Consider the following 26,144-nt stretch of genomic DNA (forward strand, 5'->3'; position numbering starts at 1 on the left):
CTGGCTGTTTCTAACAGAGTAGCCAGAGTTCAGCCAGAGTAGCTAGAGTTTCTAGGATTTTAACATGTTCTGGCTACTCTGGTCAGCCAGAGTAGCCAGAGTAACCAGGTACCATGTTCGCAAAATATTTTCAGTCTTAGCTAAGTGTAATTATGAAACTTAATATGTCATTTCTATCTTAATAGCATATTTATTTTCAGGTACATGTGTTTTTTACTTTCAATTTGGTGCCATTTTTTTTCAACAGAAGGAATATGAGACAATACACTGGGGATAAAATATGCCATGAATAAGATCAAGAATGGGTCAATGCAAAACAAAAGACCATGACAGCCAGGTCGCACTGCACTAAATCACAGTCCAGTGTGGTATGGCATACATTCGTATAAGTTCTGAAGATCCAGAATGGATCGGTGTCGCTTCGTCGTATCTACCCTTTGTGGGAGGCAAGTTTCTTTGTAAAATTACAACTTACATAAAAAGAAAACATACCTAAGCATTATTTACAATGTATATAAACAAACAGCCTTTGCATATACTCGTTTATTTTATTTTTTTTTATTGTTTTTTGAAAGTGCCATTTTCTGATTCGTGTTACTCTTAACTATGTTCGAAAATCGTGCCGTCTTACTGTTTCTTTGTTGTTGTTGTTGTTATTTTATTTGATATTTTTAGCCTTGTTTTAAAGATTTTCAATCTACCAGAAATATATAGACATGTCCGCTTTAATCTTTGTGAATTTCAGCCTTCATATACCACACACACAACACGTAACAGGTCTAACTTTTTATTTACATTATAATTATATACAACAGTTAGTGCAACCTAATCATGTATAATATGATCTTTTTAAAAGGGTCATACATTTTAAAAATGGCTCTAGTTTACATGTTTGTCTGTATTTTCTCTGGCTGTTCCCGCCAGCCAGAGTAACTAGGTCCTAATTTCACTAAAAAACTTAAGTAATTACTTAGTTAAGTCTGTTATTTAAAAACCGCGCTATTGCTTAAGTTATTGTTATTTAATGTTATTTTTTCTATAACAATGTATCTAAGATAGATTATACTATGATTAGTAGTATTTGCCTGCAAAACTTATTTCGGTCATGCAAATATGATATTTCTATTTAAGCACGATATAATGAAGTTAAGTATTTGCTTAAGTATATTTCTTATTTCTATACTTCGTTTTCTGTAAATGTTTTGATCTATGAAATAGATATATACGGTTCTGTAATGGATGAAAAAGTCAACACTGAAGACGCAAAAAGAACAAAAATAAGCAGTTGAAATAAAGGTCTTAGCTAAGCAATTACTTAAGTATTTTCGTGAAACTGGGGCCAGAACCCGTGCGCATTTCAGTTATTCCAGGTTACTCTGGCCAGCCAGAGTAGCCAGACTATGTAAAAATTATGAAACACGCTGTCCTGGTCAGCCACAGTAACCAGAGTTCTGATTATTCTGGCTACTCTGGCAACAGGTTTTAATGTATTTTCTTTGGCTATTTCTGAATAGCAGGGTAGCTAGTACCAATGGCCATCTCGGGAATTCTGGCTGTTCTGGCTAGCTAGAGTAGCCAGAGCAAATGAAACCATGGTCACTCTGACTACTCTGGCTGACCAGAGTAGCTAGAACATATTAAAATCCTAAAACGTCTGACTACTCTGGCTGCTGTCTGAAAAATAAGACAATTTTTTGAAGTCCGTTTTATGAATCACTTGATACATATAAAACACTAAAAAATCAAACCTGAGAGAACCAAAAGGGTCATTTCGCAATAGGTATTACAGTTTTTTCTCTGGCTATTCGGGCTAGCCTGGGTAGCTTGAACCAATGGACATCTCGGAAATTCTGGCTGTTCTGGCTAGCCAAAGTAGTCAGAGCAGCTGACATCCTGGTTACTCGGCTACTCTGGCTGAACTCTGGCTACTCTGGCTACTCTAAATAGCCACTTGAAAATAGTTATCAACTTGAAATTCAGTTTTAAACATGCTATTTAGATAGAAGTGACATATGAGTCGCGCCATGAGAAAACCAACATAGTGGGTTTAAGACCAGATCTGGATCCAGACCAGCCTACGCGTCAGAATCCATGCTGTTCGCTAACAGATTCTCCAAGTCCAATACGCTTTAAAAGCGAACAACATGGATCCTGACCAGACTGCGTGGATGCGCAGCCTGTTCTGGATCCATGCTGGTCGCAAAGCCACTATGTTTGTTTTCTCATGGCACGGCTCAATTATTAAGTTTCTTAATCAAATTCAGGTAAGACTGAAAAACTTTTGTGAACATGGGACCTAGTTACTCTGGCTACTCTGGCTGACCAGAGTTGCAAAAACATGTTAAAATCCTACAAACTCTGGCTACTCTGGCCAGCCAAAGTAACCAGAGCAAATGAAATCCTGGTGACTCGGGCCGCTCCGGATACTCTGGCTGACCAGAGTAGTCGGAACATGTTAAAATCCTAGAAACTCTTGCTACTATGGCTGAACTTTGGCTGAATTCTGGCTACTCTGGTTGAACTCTGGCTACTCTGGCTAGCCAGCCAGAGTAACAAGAGTTCTGGCTACACTGGCTACTCTAAATAGCCACTTGAAAATATTAATTAACTTGAAATTCAGTTTAAGCATGCTTTTTAGATAGAAATAACATATAAGTTTCATAATCAAATTCAGCTAAGACAGAAAATGTTTTGTGAACCAGGTTACTCTGGCTACTCTTTAAATCCTATAAACTCCGGCTACTCTGGTCAGCCAGACTAACCAAAGCAAATAAAATCCAGGCGACTCGGGCTATTCTTGATACTATGGCTGACCAGAGTAGCCAGAACATTTTAACATCCTAGAAACTCTGGCTTTTCTTGCTGAACTCTGGCTACTCTGACCAGCCAGAGTAACCAGAGTTCTGGCTACTCTGGCTGAGCTCTTGCTACTCTGACCAGCCAGAGTAACCAGAGTTATGACTTCTCTGACTGAACTCTGGCTATTCTGGCCAGCCAGAGTAACCAGAGTTATGATTTCTCTGGCTGAACTCTGGCTGCTCTGGCTAGCAAGAGTAACCAGAGTTCTGACTTCTCTGGCTGAACTCTGGCTAACCAGGGTAACCAGAGTTCTGACTTCTCTGGCTACTCTGGCTAAACTCTGGCTGAACTCTGGCTACTCTGGCTAAACTCTGGCTGAACTCTGGCTACTCTGGCTAATTTCACGCACATCTTCCTTTAGACATAGTTTTTGTGCTTGCTAATTAAGCGGTATAGGTCTTCTTTTCGTTCTTAAATACATTAAACATCTTTTAAGTAAACATTATTGAGACTTAATAATAATATACAATTTCACGAAACTTTATATATAGTGTCAGGTCTTAGTTTTTGCTAAATTACCGTCTATATTCAATAGATACGATTTGCAGAGCTAAGTCAAAACTTGAAAACAATGTCATGCAATAAAATATATAAAAAAAGCCTTCATCAAGGAGCTTTGATTATTAAATGACTTGTTATATAAATTGGCGGTCTATAGTTGGTACTATTGACCGGTCTGTAGTTCAACACAAAATTTCAAGTCAAAGTTCGAAGAATAAAAGCTGTTGGAGGACAGCAACGCTCGACTATTCAACAGCCTTGTCATTTGAAAGAAAGCGAAAGTCGACATAATTTTGTACAAATACAAAACAGGGTTATGGAACCTGCACAGCGTTTATCAGCTCATGACAGTTGACAAATGTGTAAAGTTTCAATCCATTCCCATTAGTGGGTACTGAGCTACCAGCTTACATACAAAACCTTTTCCAAAACTGCTTAGTCAAAAAAAGGGCATAATTTTGTAAAAATGGAAAGTTCAGTTATGGAACGCGACATTGCATGTCAGATTATGACAGTGAACAAGTATGTGAAGTTTTCAAATCATTCCCATTAATGGGTACTGGGATACCAGCTTACATGCAAAAATTCAACCAAAAACAGCTAAGCTGAAAAAGGGGCATAATTTTGTAAAAAGTAGAATTATTAAACCTATGCATTGCATGTCATAAAATGTCAGTGAACAAGTGTGTGAAGATTCAATCCATTCCCATTAGTGTGTGAAGGTTCAATTCATTCCCAAAAGTGGTTCCTGAGATACAAGCTTACATACAAAAACTTAACCAAATCGGGACGCTGTCGAGCTTAGAAGTATGAACATTTATTTTTAAGGTGGATATTAAAACAAAATGAATGACTGGCCGATCAATAGTCAAGACTATTGACCGGCAAACCATTCAGTAAGTGCAAGCTTTTGGCCACCAAGCCTTCTAAAGTGTACTATGTATAATTTTCATTTAACTTAAAAAGGTTATGTTTAAAAAAAATTAGTGCTAAATGGAAAATTATTAGTTATATAATTGTAAAGTAATAGTGGCTTGCTTTCTTTTAACAGGTCCTGATAAGGTACAAATTGGAATTGTCACATTTTCGTCAAGCCCGCACAATGCTTTTAATCTCAACACATACAGCGACAAGCCTTCGCTCATTCAAGGAATACACAGCGTCAAATATATGTCAGGTATGAGAGATATGCCATCTTTTTTGTCATTAAAACATGTATGCTATCCAAAATAAAGAAACGTTTTACCTATTTTTATTACAATTTCAGGTGATACGTATACAAATTTGGCGCTAAAATATGTTCGAGAGAATAGCTTTCTAGCATCACGTGGTTCTCGCAGTGGTGTACCAAAGATTCTAGTGGTAATGACAGATGGTGGGTCTACAATTCCAACAGAAACAGTAAATGAGGCTGCCAAGCTGCACAATACTGATGTAAAGGTATCTTAAAAACTTATGCTACAAAGGCGCTGCCATCAAACATTCTTCGTAACTTATTTCATAAACCTTATGCATGTATAAAAGAGAGATTAACTGAAAAATCGTCAAATATACCATTAAAATAGCTTCATTATTTTCACATAAGAACAAAACATATCAGTTTTCTTACTTACTTTAAACTTATCTGTTTTGTCATGAAATTTGGACTGTATCGAGAAACAACATTAAAAATAACAACAACAAGTACTTATCCTAACTGCTTTAATTTCATCATCAACAGTAAAAATGATAACTGACTTGTTTTCTCTTTTAGTCAGTATGCTTTTTCTGTTGGTATCGATGAAATGTGTTGTCATAGTGTCATAAAGCAACTTTTTATTAAGGCACATTTCATTATTCTTACTCAGAGGTTCTTCAAAATCTCGAGACAATTCAACCATGGAACTATGGTAGACCTCTGGTATGTGAGAATGCATTTCACCAGTAGGGTGTTTGAACATAGAAAGTAGTTTGTAATACAAATGTTCAACTTAGTAGCCTACAGAGAGTGAACTTTTCTAGTCTTTTTTGTATTCATTTGCATTTTATCATTCTAGGTAATAGCAATTGGTATAGGGAGTCAAGTACAGATTACGGAACTGAACACCATTGCTTCAGATAGACAACATGCCTTTACAGTGCCATCTTTTGACTCCCTACAGTCAATTGAAAAGGAAATTCAAAGGGTTACATGTAAGATATTTACACACATGCGATTAGGCGCGAACGTCTAAACATTTTATTAATTTTGGGTAATTTACGCTAATACTTTCACTATTTATTGCCTACCTAGTCTGTTTGTGTATATTGCTGAATGTCTATTTGATTTATTTTGTCTTTTTGTTTAGCTATTTTAATCTGATGTTTTTTATATTTTAGGTGTTACAAATAAAGTTGGTGAGTATGATAGAAATATTATGTATCGATATGTCCATCCTCGCTTCTATATGTGGTTTTATAATTCGTATGATTAATCCTTCGTTTAACATCTAAAAAAAAAACGTTTAATGAAAGTTGACAACTTTGCTTTACGCTACAAAATACTTTTCAACTGTTTATTTATTATCTTTCTATTTTCAATATCCCTTTAGTTCTTGGATCGTAGATTTAAAAACAATGTATCTCTTTCATAACTTATCAGGAACAAGAAAATATGCTTTTTAATCTCAACATTTTATCATAGACCTTGCTGCGAAACTTTTTCGTTGTGTAAAAGTCTGAAGACTGTTTTCTGTTCCTTAAGATTGTTTTCTATATGCGCCGCGCCATGAGAAAACCAATATAGTGCATTTGCGACCAGCATGGATCCAAACCAGCTTACGCATCCGCGCAGTCTAGTCAGGATCCATGCTGTTCGCTAACAGTTTCTATAATTGCAATAGACTTTGAAAGCGAACAGCATGGATCCTGACCAGACTGCGCGGATGCGCAGGCTGGTCTGGATCCATGTTGTTCACAAATGCACTATGTTGGTTTTCTCATGGCGCGGCTCATATATATTATGTATACAATATAATGTAAGTACTGTATACAAACTACTTGAAAAAAGGCCAACAAATGAAAATATCATCTACTTTCCAGTGCAACCAAGCCCTGCTGCAATCGTAGGTAAGAGAATTAATTGATGTGTTCTTGTTCTTACATGCTGTAAGGTAAGTAACTTAGATTAAACACAGAACACACACCACCTGCACTTACCATTTTGAATTGCTTCTTCTTTTCATCCTCTAAAATGACCTTTAAAGAAGATGTTAATTTTGGAATGCAGTTGAACAATGGAAAGAATGTTTATTTAGATATTCAGTAAGAGTCTATAAAGTCGTGAGGAGCATGACATGAATAATGGTTTTCATTAAATGATAATTTAATGATGAAAAGAAGTTGTCCATAGTGTTTATAAAATATTTAATTCAATCGGAATTATAACGTTTTGATGCTCCCAAAGTCACCTGCACTAATGTGTGTCCTAAAGCTACAACATGTAAACATCTTCCTTCTTGTCTACCATTAATATTGCTAGACTAACTGCTTTATCTCCCTGTACCATGAATATAAAATGACTTCTATATCTTCATACAACATAAATATCTCTGAAATGACTTCTAAATTTGCATTGATATTGCTAAAATAACTTGTATTTTCATTTCGGTTCAATCCCATTAATACCATCAAAATTACCTTTGTATCTTTATATACCATTAATATCGAGAATAGGACGTCTTTATCTTCAAATTCCATTAATATCGAGAATATGACGTCTTTATCTTCATATACAATTAATATCAAGAATATGACGTCTTTATCTTCATTTACCAATAATATCGAGTGTGACGTCTTTATCTTCATATACCATTAATATCGAGAATATGACGTCTTTATCTTCATATACCATTAATATCGAGAATATGACGTCTTTATCTTCATATACCATGAATATCGAGAATATGACGTCTTTATCTTCCTACACAATTAACAGAAATAAAATGACTTAATCTATGAATAGATCCTCGGGCGGGGCGTATGTTCTCCGTGACTATTTGATAAACGACATTCTGTCTGAAATCATTAGTCCTCCACCTCTGATAATTCATGTGGGGAAGTTGGCAGTTACTTGCGGAGAACAGGTTTGTACTGGTACAGAATCCAGGAACACTGGTTAGGTTAACTGCCCGCCGTTACATGACTGAAATACTGTTGAAAAACGGCGTTAAACCCAAAACAAACAAATAATCTATGAATAGTATACAGAACTTATGTGTGTGCATATTTGATAAACATGGAAACAGTATGTACAGCATATATGGCATTATTTGTATTGATCTCAAACAACTAAAGGAGACAGAGACTGCTTACAAGTGGGTTTAATCAAAGAAACTTTTTTGAATTGTTTGAAATTGTATTTAACATATCAAATGCAGAATTTTTCAAATGAAAATTCCTGATGAAATGAATTTAAATTTAAAATCTAAAAAGGAAGTTTTGTTGTTTCTTTACTGTCTCAATGTGGATTTCCGCTTATATATCTATTTTGCAGACTGTGTTCATAACAAAGCTGACATTGTTTTCTTGCTTGACTCCTCCACCAGTGAGGGTGAGGACAACTTCAGGAAACAACTAGACTTTGTAGCTAATTTTACTAAGGGCTACGATATAGGTAAACAGAAAAAGATATCTTTTATCTCAATAAGTACTTGTAACAACTCATAATCATGAACAACTACATGTTAAAATCATATTGTGCACTTAAGGAAGTAATAACTCAAGTGGTTTGATTTCTCCTGAAACCAATAAAACCTGCTGTGAAAAGATACATGAGCCGCAACATGAGAAAACCAATATAGTGCATTTGCGACCAGCATGGATCAGTTATGTAACGGCTGGCAGTTAACCTAACCAGTGTTCCTGGATTCTGTACCAGTACAAACCTGTTCTCCGCAAGTAACTGTCAACTTCCCCACATGAATCAGAGGTGGAGGACGAATGATTTTCTATTATCAAATCAAATGATCATACGCCTAGCCCAGGGCTCGAACTCACGACCCCTAGATCCGTAGATCTGCGCTCTCCCTATTGAGCTAAGCGGACGGGCGTGATAGTTAATAAAATCTGTGAAAACGATCTTTTTTGAGTACTGAACGCAACCAAGCATCATAATAGAAGGCTTGGTTTGATCGAATTGGCTCTTGAGAGGTAATGAAATATTCAACAGCCCTTACGTCCCAAGCACAAAGTGTATGTGATTTCTTTTGGAATGTATATGTAGGAAGTCCATAGTCTTTGTGTTTGGTGACATAGGAACTTAATTCGAACAAGGAAAGATTAACTTCAGCAATAAAATTACTCCGAGAGCAAAGGTAAATTCTCATTATCTTTAGAAGTATGAAATGCATCACTTCAAATATTTTCTAAAGCTATTCAAGATAGTGAAAATACCTACAGCTGATAACCAATTCAGTCTATTTTCTACACCGCGATGTTTGAACAAATGGTTCAATTTTTTCTTAAGGGACCTTAATTCCCTTCATTGATATCTCTTGCATTTATTTGTTTGTATTTTTCTTTCGTCAATTTCAACTTTACTGTCTGACTTATTTATGTTAGCTCGTTTCCTATCAAACTTCTTAAACTTACCTTGTAGGACCAGCAGCCGTGCAGGTGAGCATTGTGGCTTTCTCAAACCAACCGCATAACATCTTCTACCTGAATAAATACACGGACAAACTGTCACTGATAAATGGAATCAGAAATGTTCATTATTACCGAGGTAATTGAATAATACTTTTTTGTCAAATTTTGAATTTATTTTTAAGCTAAGGAGTTTGAAATATTCTAAAAATAAATGCATATTTGGTTCTTATAGCGTTATCATATTAGAAAACATAAATTATAGATTATAAACTTGTTAAACTTACAATGAAATATCTTTATAAAAATCTTAAAGCTAATAAAAAAAGTATGTATAAATTTACAACAAAGTCTTTTTTACTTCAAACTGATACATGAATCATAAAGACATATCGCACAGTTTCTATATGTATAAACAAAAATTTTCCTATGGACAGAATTTCTTTAAACTTTGTGTATTGACTGAGAATCAAGTTTAAAACGGAAATATGTATTAACAATCATAGGTACCGGGCCCGCTTGATCTTGACTTATCTGCCCTTGAAAATAGTTTTTTTCCAGTATTTTCCGACTTTAAAGCGGAGATAATTCATGACCAAGGCTGGGTACCTATGGTATGTTTTTATTTCATATTTTTGTTTTTGATTTGATCTTCTGTCAGTAACGACAGTTTAAAGAAGAAATTCTGTCCGTACGAAAATTATGCCCCGTGTCAATATAGACACTTTGGCAAATGTCCTTAACTATGAAATGACAAAATGGTACGGTAAAGTCCTGGTCTTTCCCATGAACCAAATTAAATTTCTTTAAACTTTGTATATTGACAGCAAATGAAGTCTGAAACAGAAATATAAATTAAAATGTACAGTTTCCTTGCCCTATTGAATTATCTGCCCTTGAAAATTGAATTTTTTAGTATTTTCTGATTTTCAAGGGCAGATGATTCAATATCAAGTCCCGATACCTATGATTTTTAAGACATATATTCGTTTTAAACTTGACTCATAGTCTGTACACAAAGTTGAAAGAAATTCTGTCCGTAGGAAAATTTTTGCCAATATACATATAGAAAACTGTGCGATATATCTTAAATGGAAAATAAAATGTCCATGTAGAAAAACAAAGAAAAGCGTACAAAAATCTACATATAACAGTGTTAATCGATACAAGTTTAATATTCAGAAAATTCTGGTCATTGTTTTAATTATCTGTAGGTGATACATATACCGACCAAGCCTTGAAGTTTGTCAGAGAAAACAGTTTTTTACCCGTGCATGGATCACGTTATGGTGTGCCCAACATTCTGGTGGTGATGACTGATGGAGAATCAACAAGACCGACTGCAACAGTCATTGAGGCGAAAACATTACATTATACCGACATTAAAGTATGCTATAACGTCCTTTGAAAATAACATTATTGATAAATTTAAACACTGACATACACAAAACTCTTAAGTGTCGTCAATTAGTAATAAACCTTTAATACGTTTCTAAGAAATATATATTTCTTAGAGATTTTAAATCAAATGAAAGGTAAACATAAAATGACTACTAATATTTACCCATTAAAGTTAAATGCGAAGAATGAAAACACCGAAACAAAATATTGAAAAAAATGATTTCAGTAAAAAACATTGGATTACTATATTTCATATGATCAATAGATATACTTCATGCATACAGGTGATCTCAATTGGAATTGGTAACCGTGTGAATCCGACAGAGCTGAACAAAATTGCTACTGACCACGAACATGCATTCATTGTTCCTTCGTTTGATTCGCTACAAACTATAGAACATGAAATACAAGCAGTTACTTGTGAGTTGTTCTCTTTACTTTGTACATTTAAACGTCTTGTGAGTCATTCTCTTTTGATATATTTAATACTTGGTAGATTTGAACTAATCATGAGATATTCTCTTTTGAAGTAATCAAATGCTTAGAAGTTTTGAACTAAAACGTAAAAAATAAATCACAGTCGAATGGAGATCTGTAATCAATTTTCTGAAGTCCAGGGGTTCATTTCTCAAAAGTTTTGTAAAAAGTTCTGCCCGTAGATTTGTATTTGTCGTCAGTTATAATAAAGTTGAATGTCACTCTAAAGCCGCCTTTTTATTTAAAGCATATGAGGAATAGACATAAGTGTAATAATTATATACTTGCATGATCCAAGGCCAAAACTAAGGTCCAATAGTGAACAAACATCGGAAATTATACTTTGATACATCGTAGAAAAAATACGAATACCATTTTTTCAGCGTGCAGTGTTTTACAATTACCAAATTATTACTTTTCTCTCTTATATCTTAAGTATAGAATTAATTTAGTATTAATCAATATTTTGTATATTTCAGGTGTATCAGAAAAACGTGGTAAGTCTTGGTCCAGTCGTTCCGAACTTGTCTAATATTCGTTTTTTCAAGACTATTATTTGAGTGCGTGATTAACCAATTTTTGATCATCGTGTAGTTTGACATAGAAAATTCCTGATTGTCGTTTACTTTCATGTACACCAGTTCCTGGTTATCGTTTAGTTTCATCTCCGTGTACATGCATCTCCCATGTATAAACTTTATCTATGTCTTTCGTACATTATACGATTTTAATATTCATTAATGATCTCCTTTTAAACAGTGCAATAGTATTTTTGTCCTTGCATGTCAATGCGTTCAAATTCTTTGATTTGTAATACAGTTACATGCGACAATAAGAGGGCGGATATCGTTTTTGTTCTTCATGCATCGAGAAAGGACATCTTTATGACTGAATTAGACTTCGTTCGGAACGTAACCGACGTGTAAGTCATGAACAGACTCTATTAATAAGAGTCTGCTATTATTTCTGCTAAGTTGCATTCTATACTTCCAAAGGATATTGTTAAAGACTTTATAAACTGTCACAACAGCAGTCTTTAAGCACCGTGTTGCTCTACTCACACTTTGACTCGGACTATATGTGTAAATACATATACTCTGGTTCTTTGGAATCGTGTGTTTTATTCAATTGTATTAAGAATCCCGCTGAAGTCAGTACTTTGGGGCATAAAGGGTGTTTACTCCTCTTGAACAAACTCATTCAAACTGAATCCACTATAATTTTGCTTCATTACCTCCTATGCTTCCAAGGGATTTGATCATAGATGTCTTTAAATACACATCCAAATGTAGTTTTAAAAATGCAAAGTGTGTGAAAATTTATATTATTACGTGTAGGTTGTATGTTATTCTTTCATTAGGTTTAAGAAGTGGGAAAACAATAATTCTGTCAGTTTTTGTTTTGTTTTGGTTACAACTACCATTTCATACCGTATTAAAACTCTATACCACGTTTTCTATATCTGTTATTTGTTTTTAAAAAATACGAACAGTGTAAACCTTAACTTGATTTTTATAATGCAGGTTGAGTGTCGGATCAGGCAATATCCAAGTTAGCCTTGTTACATTCGGGAGTCAAGTTTACAACGAATTTTTCCTGAACGAATATACGAGCAAATCTGATATAATGAGAGCAGAACTCAACGCCAGTTATATCAGCGGCGAGGCTAATACTCCTATGGCGCTAGAATTTGTGCGCATAAACAGGTGCGGTATGTTATCTAGACAAGAAGTTGTGACGTGATCAAGCATCTTGCCGTTGATAGATTGAAATAAAAATGTTTTGTTCTATGTTTTTGGGTAATGTAAATTGTATCCACAATTCGCATCATTGTTTCAATTCCTCAATTTTAAAGGTTCGGTGGCAATTTGCTGTATAGTTTTAGCGCTGTCACCTTAAATGTGTTATATTTATAAGTTTTTACAATTACTTTAATGGCAACTATAAACTGCAATGTATCATGATGAAAAGTTATCAATTTGATTATTTCTTTGGAACAAAAGACTTTTCTCTAAAATCAGTTTGAAAACTATTGACATGTTTCGATGAAAGTATTTTTGGCTATTGCTTATGTGTCGTTTTTTAACTTACTTGGACCCCTTAATTGTTTAAGTTTTAAATCCGAGAACGGTGCTCGTGGAAACTCTGTTACAAGGTTAGCAATAATCATAACAGATGAAGATTCAAACGTGCTCTATACAACGAAAAATGAAGCTGCAAACCTACACCACATCGGTGTCAAGGTAAGTTGTGTTTTAAAATGACTACCATTAGAAGCTATAGTCATTACAACTGCATTTGACATACGACTTGGTGATTTCGAACGGAATAAAAACCGTAATATGATTTTCAATCTAAAGCTGGCGTGTGTTTTTTGGCTATTCTACCTACTCATCAGATCTATAGTCTGACAGTAGTATGATTTTCTGATTCTCATGGAAAGAAACGACATACTTCTAGTTGCAAGCTACTGTAAAAATGTAATTATAAGGACTGAATGTTATTTATGGGCATTTAGATGGTATAGAGTCCACTGTGCGACTTCTGGCAAATCCACAAATTGCGCAAGTGATTCTTGTTTGATTTGCTAGATGTCCCAATATATATTGCACATATCTAAAAGCACGAAAATGATATTCAATTCTTAAAAGTCTGATTGTAAATATGTGTATGAATAAAACTATGGAATTCTACAAAATGTGTCATCAGAAATAATAGTGAAGGATGATTTCGCTTTCTTTCATAATTTTTAAGAGCTCGTTAGAAATAGCTTTAGATTTTAACTTGGATGCCATCACAAGCAGGCCTCTCCTGAAGCAGTTATATACCATAACTACTCGTTTCTTTTCCTTATGGAAAGCGCAAATGGTACATAAATAAATATGGTTTGCTTATATTTTGAAATATCTGAAATCTATTGACAGATATTATAAGCTTCGTATTTCCATTTTCTCTTTATTTGCTTGACTTTTAAGTGTCGTCCAAAATAAGACATGGAAAGCATAATAATGGAAAAGCTGCATAGTCGTGTCTGGAATATAAAATTAGGTGTGCAGCAATGCGTACAATTTAACAATTTACTGTATTTTTTCCTATGTGCGCAGACTATCTCTATTGGCATTGGGAGTTCTGTATCTCACGCTGAACTGGACAATATTGCATCAGATCAACGTCACGTGTTTTCTGTAACGGACTCGACAAATCTAGGATCATTACAACAAGAGATTGAAAATGTTGCATGTAAGTTTTACTTTCTACATGTTAAGAAATATAACTAGCTAATTGTCTTCTTTATAAATGCAAATAATGGCCAGAAATGCTGGAAAAAATACTTCAGTATTAATTGCATAAGATCTGAGACACTTCGTTATGAAAATTCTCCAACAAAAATCAAAAATTAGTCTCCATATATCAACAGCAATCATTCTATGGTAAACGCTTATATTCCATGGTCCACATTTCTTGAATTTATTTACTTTTTCTAAACTGACGCCAAGTACTCAATATGTGTAAATCAATCATGATTTGTTCTTACTCTACAGGCACAGCTACATCTGGATGCGGAGACAAACCAACTGATATAGTATTCATCCTGGATAGTTCAGCCACCGAAGGCAGAGACAACTTCCACAAAGAACTGGACTTTATGAGTGAATTCGTCAAACAGTTTGATATAGGTCCAAGTGATGTTCAGGTTTCTCTCATTACCGTTGGATCAAGCCCCCACACAGAGTTCTACCTTAACGAGTAAATATTTTTCAGAAACATAATAAATGAGCCGCACCATGAGAAAACCAACATAGTGACTTTGCGACCAGACTGCACGGTTGCGCAGGCTGGTCTGGATCCATGCTGTTCGCAAATGTACTATGTTGGTTTTCACATTGTGCGGCTCACATATCACTAGTGCAACAGCTTTCCAACTTTATTCTCTGCAACAGACTGTGATAAAAGTCGAGTTCTACCTTTACGAGTAAAAATGTAACAAATCACGCGTAAAGCCAAACCATATCATAAAATATCACATGCCATCCAGATCTTACAGAAAGAACCAAAATGAAAATGTTTTTGACTATATGCATTTAAAAAGATGTAGAATCACTACTAGATAAAACCACAATAAACAAATATAGGATGTACATGACCGGATATTCATGTCGAAAATCATAATAAAATAGTGTTTAGACACTTCACTTCGATTTTACTTCAACTACTGTATTAGACCATAATTTGACATTTTGATCAGACTCACATTCAGTACTTCAGATGAAGTCTGATCAGGCAAATTAAAGAATTACTTACAAATTATATTTTCTTCGTTCATATTTCATTATTCTACATTCCAACTGTTTTGCAATATCCATTATCACTAGTTCTCTGGCTAGTAAATGTATATGTAAAAAGATTGCTTTTTGGGTTCTAAAACTGTAAAATTATGACATGCTATCCAAGTTTAAGACAGTTATGTCAAGTGTAAAGCTCTCTGTACATTTGTTGATTCTTTCATGCGAGGAAATCACCCTCCTGAATTTCAGAATAATGATAAATTTATCCAGTCTTTACGTGAAATATGTCCGGAAGACACACTGGAGTGTTTTTTACCATTTGCCATATGACCGTTCGGTTTATGCCTAGTACATCTGCATAATGGCTTCAAGCTCGAACAAAAACGATAGTTTTCATTATGTAATATAAATATGTCTTCGTACTTCTGTGTCATTAAATGTCATAAGTTCTTCATCTCCGATTTCACTTTTCAGATATAAAGATAAAGCAAGTTTGATTTCTGCAATTCAGACGTCAAGGTATTTGGGTGGTGGCACAGATCTTTATAATGGAATAAGTTTTGCCCGCTATTACCATTTTTCGGCAAGCCATGGTGCCCGGCCAAATGCTAATAGACTGGTCGTAGTCGTCACAGAAGGAAACTCGAGAGACCCAAGTAGGACTTTATATGAAGCCCAGTTACTACAGGTATTTTACCTTTTTTACCATCAGTGCTTGTATATTACAAGATGATGAACTCTGAAATAGACGCTTAGAAAAAATACCTGATTCAACTTTTAATTAGCAGCTACCTATCAATTGGACGATTCTGTCTAATGACACCAGTCCTGACAATTAACAACTGAGGTGTATCAAAAACTTACATTTATAAATCAATAAATTTTCTTCTGTGGGACACCTCTGTGCGAATGAATACCAACTTAATATATTCCAAAACTGATACGCATTCAGCTTCACTGAACAGGAAGGCCTCTTTACTATGAAACTATAATTTATTAATTCTGGTACCCGGGGCATGCGCGATACAGAACGAGTATCCAGTGCAATATGGCGGTCCATAAGTCAATTTCAAAGTTTCCCGTATTGTAATATAGGAAAGGGTCCTCACCCCGAAGTATCTGCGTATCCATACGGATATTGCATATCTGTGATATTGATTTATTTATTTTGTTCGTCTCGTTTGTTTCGTTTAACGTCTCACCGACACAATTTTAGGTCATATTGCGACTTTACAGCTTTTGGTGGCGGAGGAAGACCCCAGGTGCCCCTCCGTGTATTATTTCATCACGATCGGGCACCTGGGCAGAACCGCCGGCCTTCCGTAAGCCAGCTGGATAGCTTCCTCACATGAAGTATTCAACGACCCGAATGAGGCTCGAACCCACATCAATGAGGAGCATGTGATTTAAAGTCAGCGACTTTAACCACTCGGCCGAGGAGGCCCCTGTGATATTGAAGTCTATGCTGCAAATGTGTTACAATTTGCTCGCCGTTTATCGTGTACCTATCATGTTGAATTTTTGTTTGTTTCGGGTTTAACGCCGTTTTTCAACAGGATTTCAGCTATGTTAATCTAACCAGTGTTCCTGGTTCCTTTATCAGTAAACGCCTCGCCCGGGGATCGTACTCACAATCACGAGATCCGTATGTCTGTGCTCTCTATACCGAGCTAAGCGAGCGGGTACCATGTTAAAGATATTAGAAGTATTTCATATAATATGTAAAAAGATCCTTTAGAAGCAAAGAATGCAATAAAGAAGAAAAATAGCAGACTCGGTTTGATTGAGTCTAGGTTTGATTGAGTCTGTTCATGAGAGGTACTTAAATATGCAACACCTCTAACGCCCCCAATCACCGGCTTAAGCGGAACTCCATTACACAAATGTTCAATGGACTCCACGATCCCAAAGGACCAGAAAATGTAACAACACTGAATCAATGTGTGCATGTATAGCTATTCGTTGAAAAAGTGCCTCACATTGTAAAGAAGGAAACACATATGTATCATCCCGATATTAAATTTGAAATACACTGGGCAAAATTCCGTGCGCACTACTGAAGTTAGTAACGTTATTGACTTATGAATCTATAACCGTGTTTACAAATGCGTAGTAGGATATCAAATTAAAGTATGCCTTTTACAGAACACAGGAGCAAAGATTACCACAATAACTATTGGACAGAATGTGAATCAGTACGAACTAACAAACATAGCGACTGACCGTAACCACGCCTTCTCTGTTGGAAGCTTTGATATTCTCCATACAGTACTACAGGAAGTTACAGAGGAAACATGTGAAGGTAATATAAAATAATATACAGGTACAAACGTCATGAAAATAGCTTTAGTTACGTAACAAACCAAAAGCCTCGTTTTGAATTCCTTACTTTGTGTATTCGATGAAGACTAGAAGCAGCTGCGGACTTGAACATCAATTCATTTTCTCCTGAGTATATTTCGAATATTTTGCAGGCATTGCAGAAAATGTTAAGCGAAAGCATTATAGAAAATGATTTCTAACAGAAGCTGATTTCAGTAAATGAAGACATCTATGCTTTCATAAGAAGACCTGCGAAATATTTAAAGAATTATATTGATCTGGTCTTGTATCAAGTACAGATAAGACAAACCCTATTAATATTGTTTGAGTTGTTCAAAACTTCGTGTTAAATATTTGAATTGAACGTTTATTTCAGGTGCAAAACCATTGCCAGTACCTATGACAGGTAAGAGTTACCAGAATTTATCTTAGATTAATTTGTAAAAAGTTGTAAATAGCTTTAACATATCATATATATTCAAAATACAGTTAGTTGATGCGTGCTTTTGTATGTTCTTTTGTATGTTTGTCAGCACAGATATTTAACTCATGAAATCAGTCTTCAGACATTAGTATCTTGGTGAACTAACTCTTGAAATTCGTAAATGGCAAACATGTGTTTAAAAGTGGTCTTACATTGCTTTATAACCCGGTATTAGGTGCCGTGATTAGTACCTACCAGATACACTGGGTCGTCACTTGTATCTGACAAACATAATAAACTTTTAATATGAATGAAAATAGATTGTGGAAAAGAACAAGCAGACATAGTCTTTATCCTTGACTCCTCTTCGAGTGAAGGGAGGGTCCACTTTCAGACACAATTGGACTTTGTCCGAGATTTTGTCTATCAGTTCGCAATTGGACCAAATGCAATACAAGTAAGTTTCGTAAAAATTGTTTTCTTCATATTGTAGTTCTACCAATAAAGGAATGTATATACAAGTTTCAATCAAATCAAGTGATCTGTAAATGTACTTTTGTAGTTTAGTAATATTTTATTGCAACTATTACATTCTAACACGACCGGCAAATAACCTACATAAATGTAGAGCAAAATCTATCTCGGGTTATTCTGCAATAAACCACTCGCATGCAATGACGTCATCCGATCCAGGTGCGTAGCACGGTCGTAAAAAGTAGTTACTATTTTTTCCAACACTGTTGATACTAGTATGTCGTGTTAGAATCGAAATAACAAGTTCCCAAGTGTGGTTTATCGTAGAATAACCCGAGTTTTTCGTTCTTATGCGAAACAATATATCACTCAGGCCTACGTCCTTCGAGATATATTCTTCGATACACCACGACTGGGAGCTTATTATTTCTTAAATAACATGGATGGTAACAATACTTATCATGTATACATATATATAGTTCAAATGGGTCGGGTTACAAGTTTGAACAACATTAGCGACAGCTCTCCCCAAATGTAAATGTACTTAACATGGGAGAACTGTATATGATTGCACAAAGCTATTGTAGATGATAAACTCTTGTTGGTGTGTTCAGTGATAAACCATAAAACATTTAGATTCTACATGTTTGTCTTTATCATGTTTTATCAAACTGTGACAAACGTTCAGCAAGATTCTACTGTGCCAGAAAAATTTTGAATTACAAATTAATTTGACCAACAAACATTAACTTTTCAAACGTGAACAAAGATATTAAAGTGTAAGAATATATGAATAAATTATAATTGAAAATCTACTGTTCCATCGTAAATATTTGTTTCAAATCACATGCTGTTTACACCGTCATTATGTGGATCATTCGTTAAAGCTCAGGTGTGTTTTTATGCTATGCTTGGAGCACTGAAAACAATAAATTTTTTCAGGTAAGCGTTGTAGTATTTAGTACTTATGTGAAGGAAGAATTCCCGCTAAATAAGTATCATGACCAGGCAGATTTACTCTCCGCCATTTCAAAGATTCATTTTGTTTCCGGGGCATCTTCGACGGAGAAAGCCCTTCACTTTGTAAGGACCAACAGCTTCTTGGCAAGTAAAGGTAAAGTGCATTTTGTTTTTCAGAACACCTAATTACCGTCATGTGGGCTTCCGTGGCCAGGAAGTTACGGTCACTGACGTAGAATCACTTGCCTCTCATCTATATGGATTAGACACTTTGTTTAGAATGTAGAATTCTTCATGTGAGGAAGCAATCCAGCTTGTTTACGGAAATATCTACCCTAGTGCACGCCTGAGATTAAATAGTGCCCGGAGAGCCACCTGGATCTTCCTAGCAAGGAAGACCTAGCATCACATGTTTAAAGCAAAAATTATATTGTTAAGTGCTAGATGGAATTTGCGTAATGTAAGATGTGATAAATAATCTTTGCATGATGGAAAAAGAAGCTGCTCGTTTTATAAGTTATGCAAATGTACCTTGAAATATTGAATTATTATATAGATTCTTAATTGCTGATGCATATCTCCACATGTAACAGTTTTACAAAGAAAAAAACATACAATGCGAAACTAATTTATGAATATTGTATTCTGTAGAAGTTCACATTTTAGACAAAGTCATGGTACCACCATCATTTTCCTAAACAGTTTAATTTCGAGGTAATCAAAAGGCCGCTAATGAAAACAATATGTTTTTGTGTAGGCTGACAACAGAACGCGTCCTTCCTATGCACTATATACAATTATACATATCTCTGATATATTCGTGCGTGTATATTAGATAAGTTCTTAACTGGAGTTATCACGTTTTACACTGCTGGTGCCTGACATGCTTCTGATTTCGCCCATTGGTACATTACTCTTTACCCTGTGAACGATACTGACATTCCTTATATTACAGGTGCCCAACAAAACGCTATTAACATTCCTTATATTACAGATGCCAAACAAAACGTTATTAACATTCGTATATTACAGGTGCACAACAAAATGCTATTAACATTCCTTATATTACAGGTGCCCAACAAAACGTTATTAACATTCGTATATTAAATGTGCCCAACAAAACGCTATTAACATTCCTTTATCACAGGTGCTCGACAAAACGCTACTGATATTCTTTATATTACAGGTGCCCAATAAAACGCTATTTACATTTCTTATATTACAGGTGCCCAACAAAACGCTATTAACATTCCACAGGTGGCCAACAAAACGATACTAATATTCCTTTTATTACAGGTGCCCAACAAGACGCTATTAACATTCTTTATATTACAGGTGCCCATCTAAACGATACTATAATTCCTTAATTATATAAAAACGCTACTGAAATTCCTTATATTACAGGTGCTCGACAAAACGCTACTGACATTGTTATTCTGCTCACCGACGGTAGGTCTGGTCATCCTCAAGACACAAAGAGAGAAGCACTCCTTCTGAAAAATCGACCGAATACCAAGGTTATTGCTATTGGTATGTTATTGTTACTTTTACATTGGCTTAATTTCTATATGAAAATGGTCTGTATTTTTTATATTCAGCCTTCTTTATTGTCTTTTTTTTTTCAGGAATCGGATCTGCGGCTGACAGAAATGAACTGCGAACGATTTCATCAAACAACGAAAGTGCAATACAAATAACAAACTTCAATGTTCTAACAACGTTGAAACCGCAGCTGACTTATCTGGCCTGTCATAGTAAGTATAAGTAACGTAGTAATATCGTTAAGTATTACTATCTTTGTATATTTCTTTGTCGAAATACAATTCTGCGAAGATGATTAGCATGCTATGTAGACTAAACAACATTCTTTTCGCAATGACAAGAATTTTAATATGAATTGTTATCTAATTTGACAACTTTTTATAAACGGAAACACAAACGTTCGCGAAGCCTAAATTTTTGTTGTTGTTGTTTTTTAATACGTTATTTATTTCATCTCGCCGTAACCTATATGGCGCCTTAGTTTTTGGTTCTAAATGTACATGTTTATTATATGAAATAATTAAAAATATTTATCTTGTTCTTTTATTTGCAGCTTGTGACTTCTTTTCTAAGGCTGATATTGTGTTTGCAATCGGAGTATCCAATCAGAGTGCGTTTAATTTTCATAAAGTCATCGATTTCGTATCTACAATCGTCAACGACCTTCAGATAGGTGTCAACAATGTCCACGTCGGAGTTCTAACATTCTCGGGGTCTCCGACTAAAGAAATCAGCTTGAATCAATACACCAGTAAAGCAACTCTTCTCAGCGAAATACAGAAGATAGGTTACCATAGCAACGGCAACTCGAATGTAAATGAAGCGCTTGAGTTTGCACAAGACAACATGTTCCCGAGTTCACGTGTTGATAGATATACAGTCCAGCGCGAACTTATCATAATAACTGATGGTTTTGTATCAAACACAACAATAACTACGAAGCAAGTAAACTTGATAAAGAGTGATACAAACATTATAGTTGTAGGGATAGGATCTAGAGTCCACATAAGTGAAATGACCAGAATTACTTCTGACAAAGACCATGTATTTGCAGTAAACACATTCGATGATTTGCAGAAAATTCGGAATGATGTGAAGATGGCCTCTTGTGAAGGTTGTACACTACATATCTTATTGTAGAATATCTTATTGTACAAAATTTCAATGATTTTACCGCAGACCTGTTATCAGAAATGATTGTCCACACCAAAGTAAATTTGAAAAAATATATATTGGCAACCAATTAACATAACAGCAGTGGCTGTCATGGTTTAATTGAGTCTGTTGTTGTACAACACCCTCACACCCACTCAGCACCGGCTCAGCTGGAATTCAATATTAGTAAAAAAAATGAATGTTCTCCATATTATTTGGATTACTGCTAGGTAATTGTGTGTGGTCGTTCACCTTTTATATATCTATCTTATTTTTGCCTTGACAAACTGCAGCGCATTCCTACTTTACTGCCATTGACAGTCGTATTGAATCTTCTTTTTTATTTGCAGACTTTGCAACAACAGCTTCACCGACTACTAAAACCAGTACAGGTTTAGTATTAAACCATTTTTCAGAATGAAAATATATCATTGTCTCTCTAGAATAAACACATATAAAATCAAGACGAGACCCGGGCCGTCTCCGGTATCTTTATATTTTGATTTTTCGTTGAATGTATTTAACCTTAACGGTAACCTTATTATAGGCGCATTTTAGTTGTCATTTTAACCCACCATACGGTTCTGGGACGATTCTTGTATAAAAAATTGGAACCATCATTATTGCATATCGTAAGAGGCGACTTATAGGTTAACATTGTTCTTGCAGATAACGATTCCAGCAGATGACAATTTTGATTCCTACTCATGTTTTTATTTCGATTATAAATAGATGTGGAACTAGAAAATTTTAGTTGTATATGCTCCAGATAAACACTATACGCGATCGGTGCGTCTCGTATCTTCCATTAATCAATATTAATTAACGTATAATAGTTGTTCATTTTAAGATAAACAGTTTTGTGGAAGGAGTCGAAAATTCATTCAAGAACGAAGTTCATCTTAGTTTGACACAACTACCAAAGGAGATATTACCGCTAACAGATGGAAACGAAACAGCTTACAAAAGCGTTTATTGACCTTTTTCCCTTCAGTTGTTGATTAGATTATAGAAACTCTTTATGTTGATATGACTTCCTGTACATCCTAATGTGATGTAGATTCAGATTTCTTTTTCATATGCTTACATTTATCGGGTAAAAAATTCCGTAACAGAAATTACCGTTAGATAACCCAACAATTGTAGGAAGAAATAGTGCATTTTGTCAATGAAATATGCGTTTGAGTTACAAAAATACCGTTATTTTCTTCTCTTTTCAGTGATACCTACCCCGAAAGCACAGTGATGCCAGATCTATGCGACAGACGTAGTAATTTATCACTGTTTTAGTCACGGTTTGATGCGATTAAAAACTGGGTTATGCAAACAGTTATCTCAGGACTTGGATGTTTATGATAATTCTACTCGTCTGGGGCCATGAACTCCATTCAGTATTATGGTATAAATATGTTTAACATGAGTTAATGCTTTGGAGGCGTAAAGGATGGTTGCTTGATAAAACGATATTTCTACATGGTTGCAATTCTTGCTTCGAAAGGTTTTTTTATAGCCGCTGGTATCAAAACGTAATGTAATTCAAAATTTGCTACAACTTTTAAATACATGGGTCGTTCACAAAATACTAAGACTGATACCATTACTTAGAAACTTGCCAATAAAGTATCGTTTTAAATTGGATTCATTTTGAAAAATTATAATTTCATCGCTTGTTGTTATGTAGCAGATACATAAAACTTTTTTTTTAAAAAACCAAACAGTTTAATTTTTGGAAAAAAAAAAAAAAATTTTTTTCTGCTACATAAAAGTAAAACCAATCGAAAATTTTTACTTTGAATTTTTGGCTTTTTTTTTTTTAAAATCCTTTTTTTAAGAAAATTGGGTAGGCTTTCCCTGCCCACTTTCGCGACCCCTTTTAAAGACGTCTTCAAATGTTACCAAAGGGTTAGCGAGATGTACCTAATTAATTTACTTGTATTTTTAATCTGTGAAAATATACTGATTTACTTTTCTAAATACGAGCGTATATGCAACACGGCCTTCCTGCTTAGGGTCGTAAATTTGATCCCTGGCGAATCGAATGTTCTTTGTAGTGATTTGATAACAGACATTGTGTCCTGAAATCATTGGGCCCTTTCCACCTTTTATTAAATTGGAGATTAACCCCTGACTTGCGGAGAAGCCCTAAGTACTGTTTCAGAACCCCGGAACACTGGTTGGGCAAATTTTAAAAACCCTTTTAAATAACAAAAATTTACCTTTTAAAAAAACAAACGCCAAATCCAAAACCAAACAAAGTCATTGCAAAACAGTGCGTCTTTTGAAGAATAAAATAAATTTGGTTTTTTTTTAATCACCCCTTTTGGATATGGTGCCTGCTTTATTTTTTTTTTTTTTTGGAATTTTTCTGCGATATACTTTCTTCCCTTTAAACTAAACCCCACCCCCCGCAAAATTTCCATTCTTTGTTTTTTTTTCGTTTAGGGAACAAAAACCATTTTTTTAAAAACCCGATGCCCAAAAAGGGGCCCCCCTTTTTTAGGGAACTTCACTCTGTTATTTTTTGAAGGTTTAATGTACAGCCCGTATTAATACTTCTGCGGATTTTATTTAGGTTATAATTTGTACTTGTAACATAAGTCTTAATGTTGAGTTCTGCTTAGTCTGGGAATAGACGCACGCACGCACGCTGACACACTCACTCACACACACACGTACACATACTAGCAGCAAAACACAAGTCGGGCACCGCATGAGGACGGCCGGAGGACAAAATTATAACGGCTGCTAAAAAACCTTTCTAAAGGTAAAAGGAGGAGGTACAAAAACAAGGAATTAAAAGCAAGGGAAAAAGGACGGGAAAGGGGGAAAGGGGGGGGGGGAAAAAGGGTAGTGAAGGGGAAAGAGGGGAAAGGGGCACTAAAAAACAAACAGACACATAAACAAAGCAAAGAAAAGACGGGCAGAAAACAAATTGAAAAAAAAAGCATCGCCTTGAGGGGGTAAGTTACCTATAAAAAGGGCACTGTGGGTTTTAAACCCCTTTTGGGCCCCCAACCCCCCGCACGTTTTTCCCCGCTCCCTTTCTTCGACAGTGTAAATTTAAAAACACTCACCGTTGAGAAAGGCTCTTTTATAAGTGACAAAAAAAAAAGATAAAAAAAAAGTAAAAATGAAAAAAAAAGGGGCAAATCCGAAGTATAAAACAAACCCAAAAAACCCCAACAACTTTTCCGAAGTCAAAGTATCCCAAAAGCTGAACTTTTAAGGGGAAAGACCCAAGCAACTGCAAGAAAAAAAATTCCACCCCTCCCTCCGAAAGTTTTTTTTTTTTGAATTAAGGAAAAAGTGCCAAAGAGTCTTATACTTTATTTTTCATCGCACCATCAAAAAAACTCGTAGCGATTAACTGTAAATTGGTCAATCAATTACTTCAATACGGCATGTTAATTAATATAGTTACAGCTATACAGAGAGGTTATCAAGACTAACATTTTCGATAAAACTTTCTACAATGTTTATTAATATTCAAACCTTTAACAATTATTAGAGGAAAACAATTACTGTAAACAATATTTAACAATATATTAATATTTTTTATGTTTATAACAAATTCATGTTTCAGCAACTTTTTTAAACGAAGGCCCCCATGCGCCTTTCAAGCATTTTCCCGAATTTTCCCTTTCATGACATAACATTTTAAACTACAAAAAATTTAATTAAAGTATTTCCCCCCCAGAACGTTTTTTTTCACATTATTTCTTTTTTAATTTTTGCTGTCACAAGCACATGTTTTTATTTTTTCTTTTTTTAAAAAAAAAAAAAAAAAATTTTTTCATTCCCCATATTCTGTTTTAAAATCACAACTCGAATAAAAACCCTAAACACAAGTATCCCCATTTCGAGGATTCCTTTTTTTTTTTGTGTTTTTCCCCCATGTATCTTTTTCATTATAACAAAGCTTTACAAACATCTCTTTTTAAAAGGGGTTTTTTTTTGCCTGTTTTTTTTTTTCCTTTTTACTTCCCTTTTTTGGGAAACCCCTTTTTATTACATGGAAAAATCACAAAAAATCACTTTTTAAAAAATTTTTTTCTTCCCCGAAAGAACCCCATAATTTACGGGTTCTGCAAAATGAAATTTTGAATTTTACATTGGCCAAAATCCCCAAAAACCACTTT

General features: G+C 34.9%; 1 protein-coding gene across 1 annotated transcript in view; it reads left to right on the plus strand.

Moving 5' to 3' along the window:
* The window catches only part of LOC123522948 (collagen alpha-3(VI) chain-like), a 62,294-nt gene extending 39,028 nt beyond the window's left edge, over window positions 1-23,266 (plus strand). The window contains exons 40-64 of the mRNA XM_053545124.1: window positions 4,412-4,537; window positions 4,628-4,800; window positions 5,397-5,532; window positions 5,719-5,736; window positions 6,421-6,447; window positions 7,874-7,993; window positions 8,978-9,103; window positions 10,179-10,351; window positions 10,650-10,785; window positions 11,322-11,339; window positions 11,662-11,764; window positions 12,366-12,548; window positions 12,956-13,085; window positions 13,947-14,082; window positions 14,385-14,589; window positions 15,603-15,816; window positions 17,274-17,430; window positions 17,827-17,856; window positions 18,195-18,331; window positions 19,291-19,462; window positions 20,713-20,838; window positions 20,934-21,062; window positions 21,404-21,964; window positions 22,356-22,397; window positions 23,226-23,266. Coding sequence (XP_053401099.1) covers window positions 4,412-4,537; window positions 4,628-4,800; window positions 5,397-5,532; window positions 5,719-5,736; window positions 6,421-6,447; window positions 7,874-7,993; window positions 8,978-9,103; window positions 10,179-10,351; window positions 10,650-10,785; window positions 11,322-11,339; window positions 11,662-11,764; window positions 12,366-12,548; window positions 12,956-13,085; window positions 13,947-14,082; window positions 14,385-14,589; window positions 15,603-15,816; window positions 17,274-17,430; window positions 17,827-17,856; window positions 18,195-18,331; window positions 19,291-19,462; window positions 20,713-20,838; window positions 20,934-21,062; window positions 21,404-21,964; window positions 22,356-22,397; window positions 23,226-23,251 — 3,404 coding nt within the window. The 3' untranslated portion in view covers window positions 23,252-23,266. The remainder of the gene's footprint in view (window positions 1-4,411; window positions 4,538-4,627; window positions 4,801-5,396; window positions 5,533-5,718; window positions 5,737-6,420; window positions 6,448-7,873; window positions 7,994-8,977; window positions 9,104-10,178; window positions 10,352-10,649; window positions 10,786-11,321; window positions 11,340-11,661; window positions 11,765-12,365; window positions 12,549-12,955; window positions 13,086-13,946; window positions 14,083-14,384; window positions 14,590-15,602; window positions 15,817-17,273; window positions 17,431-17,826; window positions 17,857-18,194; window positions 18,332-19,290; window positions 19,463-20,712; window positions 20,839-20,933; window positions 21,063-21,403; window positions 21,965-22,355; window positions 22,398-23,225) is intronic.
* The last annotated feature ends 2,878 nt before the right edge of the window (window positions 23,267-26,144 follow it).

The sequence above is a fragment of the Mercenaria mercenaria genome, chromosome 1 (genome assembly GCF_021730395.1).
Source record: "Mercenaria mercenaria strain notata chromosome 1, MADL_Memer_1, whole genome shotgun sequence".
NCBI classification, from domain to species: Eukaryota; Metazoa; Mollusca; class Bivalvia; order Venerida; family Veneridae; genus Mercenaria; species Mercenaria mercenaria.